This window comes from Lampris incognitus, chromosome 20 (genome assembly GCF_029633865.1).
Source record: "Lampris incognitus isolate fLamInc1 chromosome 20, fLamInc1.hap2, whole genome shotgun sequence".
Classification (NCBI taxonomy): Eukaryota; Metazoa; Chordata; class Actinopteri; order Lampriformes; family Lampridae; genus Lampris; species Lampris incognitus.
In genome coordinates this window covers 17934794-17953975 of record NC_079230.1, presented here as the reverse complement: position 1 = coordinate 17953975, position 19182 = coordinate 17934794, and the positions used below count along the sequence as shown (strand labels likewise).

At 43.9% G+C, this 19182-nt stretch overlaps 1 protein-coding gene across 1 annotated transcript in view; it reads right to left on the bottom strand.

The window, feature by feature from the left end:
• Positions 1-133: 133 nt before the first annotated feature.
• tdrd7b (tudor domain containing 7 b) overlaps positions 134-19182 on the bottom strand; it is a 41360-nt gene continuing 22311 nt past the window's right edge. The window contains exons 5-20 of the mRNA XM_056300321.1: positions 17756-17838; positions 16226-16434; positions 13285-13632; positions 12778-13085; positions 12377-12569; positions 12097-12208; positions 11176-11378; positions 10893-11027; positions 7047-7130; positions 6130-6264; positions 5236-5346; positions 4718-4866; positions 3926-4185; positions 3117-3300; positions 2675-2835; positions 134-2269 (exon numbers count right to left, since the gene is read on the bottom strand). Coding sequence (XP_056156296.1) covers positions 2049-2269; positions 2675-2835; positions 3117-3300; positions 3926-4185; positions 4718-4866; positions 5236-5346; positions 6130-6264; positions 7047-7130; positions 10893-11027; positions 11176-11378; positions 12097-12208; positions 12377-12569; positions 12778-13085; positions 13285-13632; positions 16226-16434; positions 17756-17838 — 2896 coding nt within the window. The 3' untranslated portion in view covers positions 134-2048. The remainder of the gene's footprint in view (positions 2270-2674; positions 2836-3116; positions 3301-3925; positions 4186-4717; positions 4867-5235; positions 5347-6129; positions 6265-7046; positions 7131-10892; positions 11028-11175; positions 11379-12096; positions 12209-12376; positions 12570-12777; positions 13086-13284; positions 13633-16225; positions 16435-17755; positions 17839-19182) is intronic.

Below are 19182 nucleotides of genomic sequence, written 5' to 3'. Positions count from 1 at the left end.
TCAAAATTACGAGTCTTCCAAATCTATTTCACACAATGTATTGGACATCACAGCAACTACTCACACATCCCAATTCTGAATAACTCACCGAATGAACCAAGTCAAGACTTTTCAAATTAACTTTATTCCCAAAACTCTTTTTTTTTCTCTCTTAACCGTTTAACAGAATGGAAACGCTGGAGTGATATCTTTTAATGCAGAGAAGATTTAGGGGTGAGCAATTTAAGTTAACTTCAGGTCACTCACTAATGGCAATGTAGCTCGGAGCTTTGTCACGTACCATTATATAGATGCGTCGGGGGGCGGGGGGGGGTCACATTTCAGAAGACAAATCCAAGTCATGCACCTGCTTGACAACACTTGGCAGAGCCGACATTTGTTAGTGATGCCAACCACAAGCAGCATGTAGAGTCATCTCCTACTCTGTAAACACCATAAGCTTATTAACACTATGGGCACTTTAAACTAAATAATCCAATGACAATAATAATAATAATAAACTATATGTGCACACAATTCACCAAAATCTCCAACCTATCATGCAGCGCTGGTAATCTGTTGGAATGATGGTGCTGTCAGAAAAAAATAAAATAAAATAAATAATAGATACTGCACTCCTTAAGAAAGCAAAAAGTCACATGATTTGGGGGAGAAAAATAGAATGGCCGCCAAAGTGGCATCAGTGTTTTTGAGAGGGAAAAGCAACGCGGAACACCTTGCTTTACTCTTCCTATCAATGTAAAGAGGTCCCTGCAAGAACAGGGAACTTCCACAAATGTTCAAGAAGCAGGAGGTACAAAAAAAACCCACCAACTGATAACCAGTTTCACTTCGTTAAAGATGGATCGTAACTGACATCAGCGACATCCTTGCTCTCTGAGACCATATCAACTTTAATCTTTGTCCATTTTACTTAACTTTGTCCGTAACCGGCCATGTGTAAATCAGGAGCATCTCCAAAAGATAAAGATACTTTTCACTAGCTTAAATAAACTTCTGGCCTATAGTACCCAAGTAATGCTCCCAGTTGGTAGAGGCCTATCCCAAAAACAAAGCTATGTTCCTACATCTTTGACACTTCTATTCTTGATCAGACAAAACATAGGCAATCTTGTCCGCATTTGGGTATTTAAGGGAAGACAGACGTGAGCATGTTTCCCTGTCCATTCACATCCTGCTATCTGAAACTGCCCACTGGTTATCACAGTTCCTGATTCTCACGACATCATTGACTCCTCCTATCCTTCTCCACATAGGGGAATGTGTAGACTTAACTTGTAAACCTTGTGACTGTCTGAAGGCTTCCTACCACCTTCCTATAATTGGGTTTCTGTAAACCTAGACTCTAACAATCTAACAACTGGTATCATTAAACATTATTTGTGCCTTGTTGCTTAGAATGCATCATAATTATGTATTACGGTCCTCAGTAGGCATGTCATGACACTTACTTTACATGGTCAGTTTTGCCAGGCACTGCTTGCCCTAAGAATGTTTGGAGTCATGGTTCTCTTAAGTGTTGCTTTGGATAAAAGCTGCCATTACATGGCATAGTTATGCATGTTGCACTGTTTCCACAGCTCTGTGAAACCCTTATGGATAGATTCAACAGCTTGTTATAAGTGTGTTTTTTTGTGTTGCAAGCTTGTGGCATCATCAGCACAAAATTGGGCTTTGACCAAAGCATCTTAACATGCATGCATGATGTCCATCTATCACATAGTAGTCACTCAAACTCACATCTCAATGTCCTTTTTGAACATATCATAAAACAACTAGCAAACAGCTAGACTTCTACTCCTCATCTTTCATTGCCAGTTTTCAAACGGTTTTCAACCGTTTCTTTTTTCAGACTTCTCATTTCCTCTTTTAACATTTCTTTCCTTTCCTCCATTCTGTCGTTTCTTCCATTCTGTCCTCAGAGTGGTTGATAGGTAGGTGAGTAAGACTCGTCGTCTAGTTTAGCTCACTTTTAACTCATGGTATCCGTGCGGCGAACAGGTCAATTACTTGGATAGTTTCACTCGTTGCTGTTGTCGTCCTTCTGTCTACAACTCGTTTGTCAGTTCGTCAGCAAATTCAGCCATGATGTCATGCACCCAGATGTCTCTCTCCTCCTGTGAAGTGTCGACCAGAAACACTGTCAGCTTCCTGTCCCAGGGGTTAGTCGCTTCCTGCACGGCCTCCAGCTGGGCCACGAGAGGTTTCTTCTCCACATGGTTACGGAAGACAATGGATGCCTCCTCTGACCACTGCCTTGGTTTCACTCCTATTTGTGGCGAGAGAACTAGACAGTCATAAAGCTTTGGTTTATTGCTACATATACTTCAGATATGCACATTTGCATCATGTCATATTGGCATCACATTGTATCATGTATGCCAGTACACCCCTCAGCATTGACAGACAGAGCCAGCACTAACAATTGTCAATAGTACTGTCAATGCTGGTTCTTTGGCACACCTACATTCAACAGACCCATTCTTAATGTTATTAGCTGCAGCCATGTTTATCCTGCTATGCTAACGTCACATAACACCAAGACCAGCCCTGCATTTTTTAACCTGTAGATGGACATCTACAGGTTAAAAATGATCAAGGTTTTAGTTCCTCTTTAAGTAGGGATACATACGGTTTACATTTTCAGGCGCCCATAGGGCTCCTCTCTACTCACCAGCTAGCTGAGCGGTGATTCCTTGGAACGGCAGCTGTCTGAACTCCTTGATCAGAGGTCTGAGTTGGGTACAGCTGACTAGCTCATGCTTTCCATAGTCCAGCTCATAGACAGACACCAGCCCATTGGTCAGAACTCCTTTCACCAACACACGGTGCCAGCTGGAGTGGGAGGGTGAGAGGACAGAATCAAGACAGATCAATTAATTACAAATAAGGATGAACATCACTACAGATTGTTCATCTGGCATCTGGAAAAGTTAATCTTAGGTGTACATCAGACTGATATGAATAGGGTGCTCTTCCAAGACCTCATGGTCACATATCTATGTATTTGCATCTCTTCTGATAGATGTAATTCTCCTTGATCCGTCTTTCACATGGGGCACTTTGTTTCCTACCATACTATGACAAAAGACACCAAAACTGACCCCTTTACTCACTTGTTCTCCACCTTGGCAGCGTAGATTTGATTCTTCTCAATGTTGAGCGGTTTTTCCTCTGTCTTGTTGTAATAGAGAATCATCTCTCCCATCAGGACAACCAGTTTGTACATGTCTCTCCAGGGCTGCAGGACAAAGTGGCCAGGATGGCAGGCCACAGACACATATATGTCCAGGTTGTTACCTGAGGGGAGAAAAGACTGACATCAAGGACGTGGTTTTTAAAAAGATTTATCAGAAATTCATCTTCTCTGGAGATCGCAGCCTCCAATGTCGAGTCCTGAGGGATTCTATTTTCCTCTTTCTCTCCAATATCTCTAGTTTTTTGCGTTGACCCGACCACACCCCTAACATACAGTCTCCTTTCAGCTCAGCGGAAAGAAAAAGGAGTTGATTCTGATTTCAATTCCTTTTGTAAATAGTACAAAAATATATGAGTTGGTAGCTACAATGAAGTAGCTATATTTTCCCACAACTGCTACTTTACGGATCTAGACATAAAGTTCAACCATAAGTGGATTGATTACAAGAAATCAGCTCAAATTAAATTACAATTTTGTATGAAAATGAACCAAGGTTAGAGTCAAATAAACAATATTTACTGGAAAAATACATTCACTCTTAGGGGTCACAGTGTCAATTTGGATACAGGATTATTTCTTGTTTGACAAACATGCTAATAAATATCACTAGACTTTGTACATTAGCCATCCAAGGTTCACTACTCACCAGGGAGATTCTAAGTTCAGTACAAAAAAAACAGAAAAGAAAAGAGAAGAGAAGAAGAGAATTTCAATTATCATCATTACCTACTGGAGGGAGCTCGAGTAAAGAGGGCAGCTGGAGAGAGGATGAGGGGGGTGGGGGTGTTCCTGGTGGGGTAGTAGCATTGATGGATTTCTCTCCTACTCCTCCACCTCCTCCTCCTCCTCCTCCTCTGGATCCAGACCCTGACAGAGCCCTCCTGAGATGTGGCTTGGCTGGAATAGAGTTTGAGGTTGGACTCCCATTGGTGGTGTCACCGGTTGGTGTTTTGGAGGACAAGGTGGCTGTGGAGATCTTGGTGGGACTATGAAATGAAATCAGATTTACTTTATTAAAAGGAGTGTACATACATTGTGCTGAAACATTAAAAAAAGAAACCTGTCATGTGACAAGAAGTTATTCTGAAGATACAGCCACAGCAATTTAGTATGGCCGATTCACCTGACCTACGTGTCTTAATGGGATAGAGTCGTCTATTTTTAAATACAAAGTGAGGCAAAAGGCAGCAAATAATTTTTAAAAAATGGATACGTAGCATTTTAGAAAACCGTTTCATTTGTTCTGCACAAGCGCATCAGCCAACAGACAAATGCACAAAAAAAGGTACATTGCTGCTCTTAAATCAAAACCTTGTACCTACAAAGTTCAGCAGATAAGAAAAGCTGTCTACTTTACACTCTAAAGTACACACATTTAAAGTAATTGTCTCATGAGTAGATGACAGCATGTAAAGGAAAAGTGCAATTTATGCAAAAATAGGAAAAATTAGGTTTCAAGATAAACGGCACAAAGCTGAAAAACAGGATATGGAAGCTGAATGTTAATGTGACAGAAACCTGTGGCTGGTCAGAAAGACGTCCGGTTGCTGCTTGAAGAGGTCCGACTGGGCCATCTGATGGTTAAGGCTGCGTGCCGGGTCGTGGAAGTTCTTGTCGGTGAAGAGGTGGACATAGATGCAGTGCTTGGCCTCATCCAACTTGGCAACCTGAGGGGATGGCGGGGTGGAGAGGCAGAGAGAGGAAGGAGAGCAGAAAGGAGGAAAGAATGGAGGAAGACGTGAAATGGTAGATAGAGATGGAAAGACAGTGGTATGAGACAGAAGGAATGGTGAGATGAACATCGAGTAGTAGCAATAGCAGTAATAGTGTCGGCAGCAGACAAATACAAACAGTCAAATTCGATTTGGTTTGACTTGAATGGATGAGATTCAGTGCAATTCATGTACAGTAGAGTTAAGGAAACTGCAAAACATATGCTATGAGAATATTCCAGTTAGGTTAAAAGACAGTAGAGCTCAATATACATCCTCACATACATGTTAAGGACCACATCTAAAGCAACGACTCACGAATACCTTCATGCTACAGTCAGTTGAGTTGAGAACTCTCTCTCGCAGCCACTGGACAGCCTCAGGTGTCCAGGATCCCAAACTGATGGCCAAGTCTGCTAGACAGCACTTCACAGCCTAGACACAGATGGCTAGAGGTAAGATCACATGGCGACATGCTCACAGGATGGATGGATGTTTGCTCTTATTATGTGCACCGATACACAGACCCACATCATTTGCATCCATATTCTTATCTTTTTTGGGGGGGGGGGGGTTTACCCCTTTTTCTCCCCATTTACACCTGGCCAATTACCCCACTTTCCGAGCCGTCCCAGTCACTGCTCCACCCCCTCTGCTGATCTGGGGAAGGCTGCAGACTACCACATGTCTCCTTCGATTCATGTGGAGTCGCCAGCTGCTTCTTTTCACCTGACGGTGAAGAGTTTTGCCAGGGGGACGTAGCGCGGTGGGAGGATCACACTATTCCCCCCAGTTCCCCCTCCCCCCCAAACAGGCGCCCCGACTGACCGACCAGAGGAGGCGCTAGTGCAGCAACCAGGAGGACACATACCCACATCTGGCTTCCCACCTGCAGACACGGCCAATTGTGTCTGTAGGGACGCCCGACCAAGCCGGAGGTAACATTGGGATTCGAACTGGCGATCCCCGTGTTGGTAGGCAACGGAATAGACCACCACGCTACCCAGACGCCCCCCATATTCTTGACATGCAAAAGTGGAATGTCTCTCAAACAAGCACACACACTCGCGCACACACGCGCACACACACACATGCAAATGCACACACACACAAAACCCTAGAGTGTGTTGCAGAAATGTGTGTCTATGTTTCTCATTCTTTTTATCTATCTCTGTCTCTCCCCCTACAAAACACACACACACACTCACACAAACTGACCTGGGGTGGGGTGGTGATGAGATCTCGGAGGAACTGCGGCGGTATCTCCCGTAGCTCAAACACCTCCACAGAAGCCTGGACACCCAGGTCAATAAACAGGATGTCTAGGACTCTGCTGCCATGCAGGTTGGTGATCTACGAACAGAGAAGGAGACAAACAGTTGGACAGACAGGTAGACAGAGCAAGAGGAAGTTATCTTTAATTCACATTGTCTTTCCAGGTCAAACACTTCTACAGAAGTGTACAAAAAGAAAGCCGAAGAGGTGAGAGGAGTCTCGTGAACTATCTTGGTTCAAATAAAAAGCCAGGCCATTAAAGCCGGTGAATTGAATGTCCGGCTCTTTGCTGCAAGGTAATATGATTACTTGGAGGGGGCAAAGTCTACACATGGCCTCTGCGGGGGGGGGGGGTCTATTATACTTTGTTGGAATGGTACTTGACCAACAACCTGCCAGCAGAGCTGAGAGAGCTCCAGAGGGATAAATTGAGATTTAAGGGTAATTTTAATCTGATCAACACAGATAAAAGTTTGATGGGTGCTGTAGGGAAATTGGACAGAAGCAAAAAGATCACCATTAAACCATAAGAAAACTACACAGCGCTGAAGCTAATGATACAGCTAGCAGTTACGCCATCAAACATAAACCCTTTAGTTTAGCTGAGCTTTGTAATCAACAATTGCAATAACCTTATCTCACTCAATTCAATTCAAGTGTTCAACTATGTAGGGTTTTTTTTTTTGGAAAATGGAATTTTGTCAGAATGAAACAGCTTCTCTTTACTATAATCATGCAAAATAAAAAAGATTTAAAAACCATGTAAATGTTTTGCTGGCAATGTTGGACTTTATTTGACAGTGCATACTAACAACTAAATGCTTCCTGTTGGAGAATCTGTGAGTAACAGTCAGTCTCACCTCAACACGGGACCATTTGCCCTTGTAGCGAGCCAGACAAATCTTTCCACAGAAGGGTCTGGAGACCAGAAACTCAGATGTTACCTGTGATGGGGGATAATCGTCGAAGTGGGAGAAAACAGCAGCAAAAATATCATTAGTGTGACACGACTACATTTTGGGGTGGGGTGGGGTGGGGGGGTGGGGGAATTTGTTGGCATATATATGTATATATATATATAGCCGCTAAGCTGAATGGGCACATCAGTCAATACATGAGCGAAACTCAGAAAGGAATTGAGAACAACACCAGAGGGTCACAGCATCAGCACTGGTTGACAGAGAAGTCAATCAAGACTCTAAGATCAGACAGACCAACCTGAGAACAGCCTGGACTGACTACAAGAAAGCCTATAATTCAATGCCCCACACATGGTTACTGGAGTGTTTGTCACTACACAAAGCCAACAGGACATTAATAGCCTTCATCAAGAACTCAATGTGGCAGTGGAAAACAACACTAAAGAATAAAGGCCAACTCAAACACAAACACACATGTAACCATCAAATGTGGCATATACCAAGGTGATGCACTACCCCCACTGCATAGGCCTGAACCACCTCAGTCAGATCATCACTACTACTACTACTATTACTTTTGGCTGCCCCCGTTAGGAGTCGCCACAACAGACCGTCTGTTTCCATCTCTTCCTGTCCTCTCCATCTTCCTCTGTCACACCAGCCACTTGCATGTCATTCCTCACCACATCCATAAACCTCTTCTTTGGTCTTCCTCTTTTCCTCTTCCCTGGCAGCTCCATATTCATCATCCTTCTCCCAGTATACCCAGCATCTCTCCTCCACACATGTCCAAGCCATCTCAATCTTGCCTTTCTTGCTTTGTTTCCAAACTGTCCAACTTCAGCTGTCCCTCTAATATAATCGTTCCTAATCCTGTCCTTCTTTGTCACTCCCAATGAAAATCTTAGCATCTTCAACTCTGCCTCCTCCAGCTCCGCCCCCTGTCTTTTCGTCATAACCATCTTGTAAACCTTCCCTTTAACTATTGCTGGTACCCTTCTATCGCAAATCACTCCTGACACTCATCTCCACCCACTCCACCCTGCTTGCACTCTTCTTCACCTCTTTGCCAAATCAAATATCCATCCATTATCCAAGCCACTTTATCCAAATCTGGGTCACGGGGATGCTGGAGCCTATCCCAGCAGTCATTGGGCGGCAGGCTGGGAGACACCCTGACAGGTCGCCAGGCCATCACAGGGCAAAAAGAAGTGGAATCATTAAACATATATTTCCCATTTTGCCCATGTGATGTAGCTCTCACCAACTTTTAACATCATTCTTTACAATTATTAAAACACACTGTATCAATAGATATATCATTACTACTACTACTTTCGGCTGCTCCCGTTAGGGGTCGCCACAGCGGATCATCCGTTTCCATTTCATCCTGTCTTCTGCATCTTCCTCTGTCACACCTGCCACCTGCATGTCCTCCCTCACCACATCCATAAACCTCCTCTTTGGCCTTCCTCTTTTCCTCTTCCCTGGCAGCTCCATATTCAACATCCTTCTCCCAATATACCCAGCATCTCTCCTCCACACATGTCCAAGCCATCTCAATCTTGCCTCTCTTGCTTTGTCTCCAAACTGTCTACCCTGAGCGGTCCCTCTTATATACTCGTTCCTAATCCTGTCCTTCTTCGTCACTCCCCGTGAAAATCTTAGCATCTTCAACTCTGCCACCTCCAGCTCCACCTCCTGTCTTTTGGTCAGTGCCACTGTCTCCAAACCATATAACATAGCTGGTCTCACAACCATCTTGTAAACCTTCCTTTTATGTCTTGCTGGTACCCTTCTGTCGCAAATCACTCCTGACACTCTTCTCCATCCACTCCACCCTGCCTTCACTCTCAATGATATATCAATAGATATATCATTGCGATGTTTAAAATAATTCTTTAATTATAATTATAACCTAGATATTACTATACAATAAATCAATGGGAGATTGGGGCCGAGGGTTAGTGAGTGTTAAGAGCCACTATCCAGGATGAAACAAGGAACATCCATTAATACATCAGAAAGAGGGCCCCCCAAGACAAACTGCTGAGTGAGTACCTCAGGCAGCAAAAGAGAGAGAGTGGGGAGGAAGAAGAAGAGGAGGTATCATGGAAGATTAAGCCCCTCCATGCCAGTGACTGGAAAAGGCTGGACTGAAGGACAGCACCGAGGCTGTGATCATAGCAGCACAAGAACAGGCACTGAACACCAGATCTGTTGAGGCAGGGGTCTACCACACCAGATGGGGGTAAAAGTTTAAACAAAAGGTACACAGTTGTACCTTTTTATCAGATTTTTTTTTTTGGAAACTAAAAAGAATGTCAGTTGTCCAGGGAGCATCTTTAGGCCATACCTTTGTGTGGTCTGTAATGCTGGTAGAGACATATCTATGCATAAAAATAGGTACTCTCGCTCACTCACTTAAGGGGAAAAGTTTGTGATCTAATTCAGTCCTAGCAGAGTTAGCCCCACTTCTGGGTAGGGGAGCGCAAGGCATTAAACCGTCACCATTGGAGGCTACATGAAAAATCTAATGGTAATATATGTGTGACTTTGTTTTCTTGCATCAGCACCTTGCTTACATGCAGTCCAGGTCAGTGTAATCTGAGGTGAGAACAGTAAGAATAAATCCTGAGTCTCCCATGACATATCATATGTGAGAATAGCCTTAGTGCGACCTGCTTGTTACGCATTGACATTTGCATTGTAAAACTTTTCCTCGTTTTCAAGTAAAATATTCCACCAGATTGAACAATTTTAAAGAGACTAGAAATACTATAAGGGACTAAAAGTCTCAAGTTCCTTTTGACTCCATTCTGGATTGACTTGAACAGTGAACTACCCCTGTAAACCCCAATGGTAGCACACTTCTACAAAGCAACTTCAGCTCCACTGTACTGCCAACAGATTAAGTGGTTTGACAATGCTAACCCCAGATTATAGTCCTAATCTCAATCTGTTCACAACTCCACTACAGACACAGCACAAACACATTCACATTGATTGGTCTGTGCCAGTCGAGGTCTTTTCCATTCACACACACATACACATCATAAACTTCTAGTGGGAGTAAAAATAAAATCGCTGAACAGCATTCACTTTGATGTTAACTGATTTAAATCTTTTCCACAGACAAATGTCCACACAGTCACAAAACTAAGAGGGGTTGCAAACTGCTTGCTAGCCACATTTTTGTGAAGAGATGTATTTAAATGTAAACTGCTGTTGGAAGTGGTTAATTAGTCTGGATTTCTGTGGTCAGGAATCACAGTCACTCCATAGCATAACAGTGGAGGAGTGTAACGCTTATGTAGTATGTGTGTGTGCGTGTGAGAGAGGGAGAGCACACAAGCGGGATATATTTGTACATGTGTGGTGTGTCTGTGAGTTCATATGTTTGTGTGTGCAGTCTGTTTGTGTGTCACCATTTGGCAACTATACTGTAAGTTATAAGGAACATACATATTGGGTTATACTGTATGTACTTTAGAGTACAGTGTACTACATAATTTACACTACCTCTCTGCTCTCTTTGGGTGATCCTGTTCTCACTGTATCCTGTCTGTCAGGATCTATATGACAACACACCGTGGACACTTGGTCTCCACATCAATATCTAGGCATCTAGGCAAATTTATGTATGTTTACTTGCCAAGTGCAGTCTTTCTGTTTCTTATGCTTTGACCAGTACTATAGTTGGGATTGTAAATGGCTTTACAGGACTTCCGAAATGGCTACGCAAGGACACCATGACATCAAATGAAGTGTTGTTTTTTTTTTCACCTGTGTGTGAAAGTAGGCTTCTGTCTTTTCCAGGATCTCATTAAGCTTAGCAAGGCCTCTGGAGGGCAACTGGCAGTATATGGTCCCATCAGAACAAACACTGCTGACAGCCACATTCATATAGGCACTGTTCACCTGAGGAGAGCCGCAGACCAAGGGTTAAGTACTCAGATAGAGAGAGAGAAAGAAAGAGAGAGAGTTTATTTGTGTGTGTGTGTGTGTGTGTGTGTGTGTGTGTGTGTGGGTGTTCCTCCAGCAGAGCTACCCACATTATCTGCTGTACCTGTAAAGGGCTGGCTAGCGTCTTGTCCTGCAGGACTTTCATGCAGGCAGCATTGATGTTGACATCATCATCTTGTGATGTGTCATACAGCACAACAAGTGGGGTTGGCCCTCTCTCCAGGATTTCAGCCAACAGGATCCTTCCACTGGCCATGGCCTCAAACTTCTTGAGAACAGCAGACTCCTGACAGAAAGGCTCCAGGCCTGAACACACACACAGACATATATACTTGTTAAATCCCCCTTACCAACTTCGAGGTCAATATCACGAAGTCTGATTGTTGTGAACACAATAACAGCTAGCTCCTGTTAATTCTCAGAAAAAGGGACATTATCCCTCTTATATGACTTGTCTTTTCTACACTAACACACACGGCTAAATTAGATTATGGTGTATTCTCGTCCAGAAATGTTGAGAAAAGAATGCTATTTAAGATGGCGCCGCACAGAAAAAATTATGGCTTAAATTTGAACAAACAAATTACAGTAGAACTAGTGTACAAGGTAACACGAATCTAGAAAAATCTGATTTCTTCCACAAGTGCAGGTACATACATGCACAGAGACACAAAAATGCATCGATATATGGTGTGCATGGATGAATCCTTGCCGTCATAATCAAAATCAGATGTTGACTGTGTGCAGAATCAGAAACAACAGAAACAAAACGTTCAGGATGGAACAGCCCTTTAAAGTCTATATAGAAAGTTAATCTATGCGAGTAAATAAGTCAATAATGACTGAATGAATAAGAATGCTAATGGATGTGTGAGAGTGAGCAGGTGATTGAGTAGGAATGATTAACTGAGAAAGGGAGTTGATTTTGTGTGTGTGTGTGTGTGTGTCTGTGTCTGTGTCTATGTGTGTGTTTGAGACAGCAAGTGAAGCTGCAAGTGAGAAGCTGTACTTGAGCCACACTCACCAGCAAGTTTACACTTGGTCGCTTGGAATGGCAGCTTAAAAAACTTCTCATTGAGCTCGAACACTTTGGCTTTGCTGATCACCTCTGAGAAGCCATGATCCACATAGTACACCTGCAGAGCGAATTACACAATTAACTAACATTTCACTCTAAGAAGAGATTTTAAGAAAGACAAGACTGTAAATCTCCGAGAAAAATGTGGGGAAGTGAGTAGAAGTAAACAGCCCAACACTATTTGAAAACACCGTACAAGCTACAAATCTGACCTTTGACCCCTCACCTTAACTTTGTCGGTCATGACTTCGCAGACCTGTGCCCTAAGGATCTCCTCCTCTTCCTCAGCCCTGACAGCGGCGAGCTGGCCTGAGGTAGGAGAGGGCAGCGGGGTGGGACTGCTGCGGTCCGTCCCATAAAACTCCCTCATCTCATCCTCCATCGACTCCTGGGCCTGTGAGTAACCTTCACCAATGTACCTGAGAGAGAGAGAGCGAGAGAGAGAGAGAGAGAGAGAGAGAGAGAGAGAGAGAGAGAGAGAGAGAGAGAGAGAGAGAGAGAGAGAGAGAGAGAGAGAGAGAGAGAGAGAGTGAGAGAGAGAACTGATTGCACATCCACACTGTATTCCAGTTTACATATATACACACATACGCAAAAACACACATGGACACACATGCCACCCTTCACCTGAGTATAACTCCATTGGTATTGGTGGCCTCCACCACCAGCACAGAGGGGTACTCCTCCCTGGGGATCTGCAGGGGGGGCACCGCCTGGTTACTGAGCCTCCTGCCCACCTCCTGCCTCACCCTCAGCTCCTCCTCGCTTGCTGAGGAGTCCCTCCGGTTGCAGTTCTCATCCTCTCTCCCCCCGTCTCCGCTGCTGCTCCTCCTGTACAAGATGGCCCTCTTGGGGTTGTCAGGCATGGGGTAGTCGATGGTGCAGAAGTCAGAGAGGAGCTGGAGGTTCTCCAGGACATGTGCAGGCAGTTTGCTCTTGTAAAATAACAACAATAATAGTAAATATAATATCAATAAGTAGAACAATAAGTACAAAAATGTAAGACCTATGAAAAACAATAAATATTACTGCTACGACAAATTCTACTACTCAAACAGTCTGTTAATAAAATTGGTAACAGCCAGTTTATGAAACGATTCCATTTAAATGTGACTTAAAAGATGACTGACTGACTTTATAGGTGTCCTGGAAGAGCTTGGGTAGTGCGTGGGCCCACAGTCCGTTAGAGTACTTCACCAGCAGCTCCTCCAGTTTCTGCCTCAGGTCTGGGGAGAGCACCGTGGGGGATGAGGGGGGGCTGGGGGAGGAGGTGGAGGAAGAGGATGGCGGAGAGCGAGGGTGGGGACGGTGATGGGAGGTGGGCGGTCTCTGTGTAGCCGGGGATCGCGAGGGTTTGTCTGCGGGTGTGCTGTTGGGAGTGGGGACGGGGTTAGGCAGCGGGGAAGGGGAGGGTGGGTGCGTCTCCGTCTTGGTGGGGTAGAGAAGCAGCTCGGAGGGGTTGCTGCTGCAGGGTTTCTCCACCTAGTTAGACAAATACAAGAAGATTGTCACTCAAGACCAGAGAAATCCCAGTTGTCATTAACATTCAATGCTGCAGTGACAAGATGGGCAAATGGTAATGGAGGTCTTGTGGGTCCGATTATCAATATTATTTTTTATATTTTCAGCAAGCAGAGGGTACGCGCCGGTTGGAGGGGCTCTCGTGGCCCCTTCCTCTGCGTTCCTCCGGACTCAGCCCTTACGAAGGGGCTCAGCCGGACCGTCTGCCCCAGTTGTCCTACCATGGCTCCCGCTGCGAGGTTTCCCCCCCCCACCCCACCCACTCCTCGTGGTGGGTCCAAGAGCTTGGTGTGTGCCCCGCGGCAGCTCCCGGAAGACGCGCATTTTCTCAAAATCCTTGCACGCTCACGTGCATGCTTAAAAAAAAAAAATTTACAACCTGAACCTAACAAGTCAAACAGATAGAAAACACGTTTATTTCTGTTATAACAATACTTTTAATGAGATAGCCATAACAATTATTATTAGGCTTTTGAAGCCTATGATTGCCTTAACCCCAGATGTAATATTTTTAACTATTCCATCTATCCATTATCCAAGCTGCTTATCCCTATCGGAGGATTCTGGAGCCTATCCCAGCAGTCAGTGGGCGGCAGGTGGGGAGACAGCCTGGACAGGCCGCCGGGCCATCACAAGGCCGACACATTCACACCTAGGGACAATTTTAGTATGGTCAATTCACCTGACCTACATGTCTTTGGACTGTGGGAGGAACTTTAACTATTGCATATATGGGAGGAATTTTAAGTATTCCATTGCAACTATTTTCCAAGCAAAGTAAGTGCGTGTTTTTATTGTTTAATGTTACAGTTTAAACGGTGGACAAAAGCAGCTTGATAATGGCGACTGGAAAACAGAAATGAGCTAAACTTAAGTTTGCTAGCTAGTAGTCTCAATTTTTTACTCCGTATAAGAATAGCCTGGCGGCACGGTGGCGCAGTGGTTAGCGCGGTCACCTCACAGCAAGTAGGCCCTGGGTTCGAGCCCTGGGGTACTCCAACCTTGATGGCTCATCCCAGGTCATCCTCTGTGTGGAGTTTACATGTTCTCCCCGTGTCTGCGTGGGTTCCTCCGGGAGCTCCGGTTTCCTCCCACAGTCCAAAGACATGTAGGTCAGGGGAATTTGTCATACTAAATTGTCCCTATGAATGAATGGGTGTGTGTGTGTGTGTGTGTGTGTGTGTGTGTGTGTGTGTGTGTGTGTGTGTGTGTGTGTGTGTGATGGCCCAGCGGCCTGTCCACGGTGTCTCCCCGCCTGCCACCCAATGACTGCTGGAATAGGCTCCAGCATCCCGCCACTCTGAGGGTAGGATAAGGAGTTAAGATAATGGCTGGATGGATGGAAGAATAGCCTACTACTTACAGCATTCAGATGATTATCATACTCATTGTGCCACCATGGTAGGCCAGTTTCAAATTATGTATTTGGCACATTACCTCGTTACCTCGTGTCGCCATACAGCTGAGGTATTCGACATTTTGTTCTCCCTTTAACGGCCTACGTGAACTGAAGCGTGATGCCACTGCTGTGAGTGACAGGGATTTCAGGCACTGCAGCTGAGTTTAATTGTAGCAAATTTGGGGGTCAGCCGGGAACCGCCACAGCCAGGACGTGAGCCCAGATCTCCCGCACCACGGGCGACTACGTTAACCAGTTGACTAAAGGGCCTGGCCCGTTAGCCAAGGGCCAGTGAGTCTATTCATCCGTGATGGTTACAATATATTTACACATTTTAACAGTGCAATTAAAAAGTATAAATATAGTTTGCAGTTCGCCTTTATTGATAGCCTACATTGAGCAAAAAAAAAAACCAAAAAAAACCAAAACCCAAATATCCGAATCCCAAAATTGAAACCGAATGCCTACCCAGTGAACGAATATCCGAATACTCGGGTATTAGGATCCATCCTTAATTCACAGTGTTGTCAAGTCTACATTAGTTTGTTTTTGATACTAATAATAGGTTCTAAAATTAATTTGCAATGATTAGATTTGGCCCTGGGTGCCCACTGTGTTTCCTTAGCCTCAAAATTGGGAAAAATTGCTTTTTGAAATGGACTTTTAGAAAATGATTCCCAGCATTAGACAATACGTGTGACAGCTCCTACGCCGACATTTTGTTTACCCAAAATCCATCAGCAAGCCCAAAATATTATCATACCCATAGCAGCGATTTAAAATGTCTGTCTTCTGGTCCTTCAGTTGGCACTTAAGCACCACAACACAGAAATCAAATTGAACAGAATGTGTGGCACAGTTGGTAGTGACTTGCTGATTTTCTTGCAGTGTCCTCATTCTAATACAGTAGCTCCCAACTGCGCCATGCGGGTGTATACAGATATTCATTACAGCACAACTCTACACCAGCTGATTTAACTGAGAAGCACAATTTCAAGCAATGGCACTCAAAGAGAAAGGGGAAAGCAGCCCACGTAGTGTTTCAGTTGGAAAGAAAATCTGCATACGCTTTGGTTTGCAACTGCTGTGCGCATATTCAAATGATACGCCATGATACTTAAGAATGACAAAATGACCATGATAGCATGAGCGTACGGTGCATATATGCGTCCAGGTCTCCAGGTCTTTGATGGCCTCTGTAGGTAGGTCATGTTTGTACAGCTCTCTGTAGATCTGAGGCAGCTTGGACACCCAGAACCCGTTACTGTACTTGGCAAGGATCTCCTTGATGCGGCCCTGAACCTGCTGAGGGTTGTAGGGTTTCCCCTTCCCCGAGCCCAGGCTCTCGTTCAAGTTTGATGGAGCTGAAAGGATTGGAATTGAAAAGAAGATGAAGAGGATAAGAGAGAATGAAACAAACATAACAGCTTCTTTAACTTGCTACTGGACCCATTGAATGACATGAATCTGCTCTTCCCAAACTGGGGCACAGTATGTCTAGGTTCAAGGGATTTGATTGAAAACCAAAGAGGAAAACACCGAAAAGAGGGTGAGAAAAGAAGAGGAGAAAATGCTCATACATATGCACGCCTAGGGTGTTCTTGGTTTTGCCTCTGCATGTGGTGCAACACTTTTTAAGTTCAAAGTTGACAGAAGAGGAAAGAAAAGAGGTCAGGAAGAATGACACGAAGCTTACATTTACTAAAGCACGGTTTTTCTTTCAACTTTACGGTGTTCAACTTCCACTCTTGTTATAACTGGAAAAGAAAAGAATGAGGACCTGAGAGTGGTTCTCAGTAACATTTAGATGGTTCTCCAAACTATCCTGCAGGTCTTTACCAGCTATGGATGTTACCCTGAATTAAATACTAAACGCTCATGATATAACAGACTCAAAAAAAAGCTAAGTAAAACAAGCCTATAAAAATATTCAAAATGTGCTGATCAAAGTGCAAAAGAAGTACAGCTGGAGGAGGGATGGCCAGCTGAGCATATCACATTTTGGTCCCTTGTTTTGTTTGTCGTCTACAGAAACTATTAGATTCCTCTTCTTCACATATAGATTGGCTGTTTACATCCAGGAAGGAGACGCTCATGAAACAGCCAATAACACGGCTTTAATAGTCTCCCTATGGGGATCTAACATAACGAGGTGCTTAAACACACATTTGCAATAACCAGGGCCTTAAACACATGTCTCAAAGCTATGTAGTTCATTATAGGCTGATGCAGACACCCCGGGCAGAGTAGGGGTAACCCTAATTAAACTGTGGTAGAAGACTAAAAAGACTGTTTTGGTTGATTAGTGTAGGCCTGTGGAAGATTAGCTTCAATACAGTTGTGGACGGGGGAACACATACTTTCACTCACGAGTTGGATGGAACTTGAAATCTTATCAAACATGTCTGTCTTCCTTCTTTAATCATACCTTTATATTTACTCATTTTGTTGATGCTTTTATCCAAAGCGACTTACAAGAGCATCCTCTTGTCTAACTGTACAGGTGATTTATATTTCCTTTGGTAAGGCTCCATATATCTTCTGAAGGAAGTCAGAGTGGCTGCACTGCATTTGAACTCATCAAAATAATTCACCAATTGGCCAATATTTCCTCTTTTCAGGAAAGTTTGATGGATGACCCAAATGCTTTATTTTTAGAAAACCAAAGTAGAAAGTCCTACTTACAGCTGGACTGTTGGGAGTTCCTGGAAAGGTGAGCATGCACCTCTTTCTGAAACCGTGATGGGAGGGTCATTCTCTTGTCTGACCTTTTGGTATAGAGAAAGAACAGAACATGTCAAGGAAGGGTAACTTTCTTTGACTGATTGAAGGGAAGAGAAGGGAAGGGAAGGGAAGAGAAGAGAAGAGAAGAGAAGAGAAGAGAAGAGAAGAGAAGAGAAGAGAAGAGAAGAGAAGAGAAGAGAAGAGAAGAGAAGAGAAGAGAAGAGAAGAGAAGAGAAGAGAAGAGAAGAGAAGAGAAGAGAAGAGAAGAGAAGAGAAGAGAAGAGAAGAGAAGAGAAGAGAGCCCTGTTCATTGACTTGACCCAAGGTCTCATGAATCACACTGTTTCTTCTATCCATTGGTCCACAACAACAGGTCATCAGAATAGATATTATACTGCACTACATGCTTACTGCATGCCATAATGTCGACAAACAAAGAATTTGAATGTAGAAAAACAGTCTCTTTAAGTTAACTTGGGTGCACTCTTCTGTGAAATTTGGTAATGGGAACTGTTGTTGTAGAAATTAACACTGCTTCTTGGGTTGTTCCGGACTGATGAACTGACGGAGGGACCGCCTCCAAATCCCCATTTCCATCCCTCCCTTCCAGTAAATAGCTTTTATGAGTCAAATCTGTGTTTTCGAATGATTCTAGTCTGATTTCAGAGCGACACATAGCACAGAGGCTGCTTTCAGTAAAGCAACTGATGACCTTCTTTTAGGATTATATTTCAGTGCAGGCTTTGACAGTGTAGGTCATGAAACTTAAAATGGGGTGCTTGGATTCTAGGTTCGCAGTACTGACTTGGTTTGACTCGTTCTTCATCACAGTGTAAAATGCTTCTTCCTCTGCAGGACACATCATCCCTGTAGAGTTCCTCACACATCACTCTTATCCTGTTTTCCTTTTCATCCAGACAAACGCTCTCTGACTGTGTGCAAGGAATAAATTGTTGAAACTCGAATTTGATCATTATCAAAAATATCGAATTATATATTTTTGATATATTTCATGATAAGGCAACCTGTAGCTTGGAGCTTAGACTTTAACGCTGTTGTTTTGTGACCCTGTCGTGCCTCACCCCCATGAGCTTGCACTCTCTGTCCCTTGGCAGAGCAAAACTGCTTCTTGAACCTCAACAACAATACCCATTTCTGCATGGAGGAAGTTCAATTTTGGTTTGCCAACACACTACGTTTGCCCTTTATTTTCAAATCTATAAAAGTGATGATAAGTGACTATGACACTACATCGGCTCTCTCATTTCATCCACTTTGTTGCATTCTGCTCCAGCAATGTCTGTAGTCTCACATCACATCACAAACACACGCACACGCGTGCACACACACACGTGCACACACGCCACATATCGCTTGATAAAGCTTGC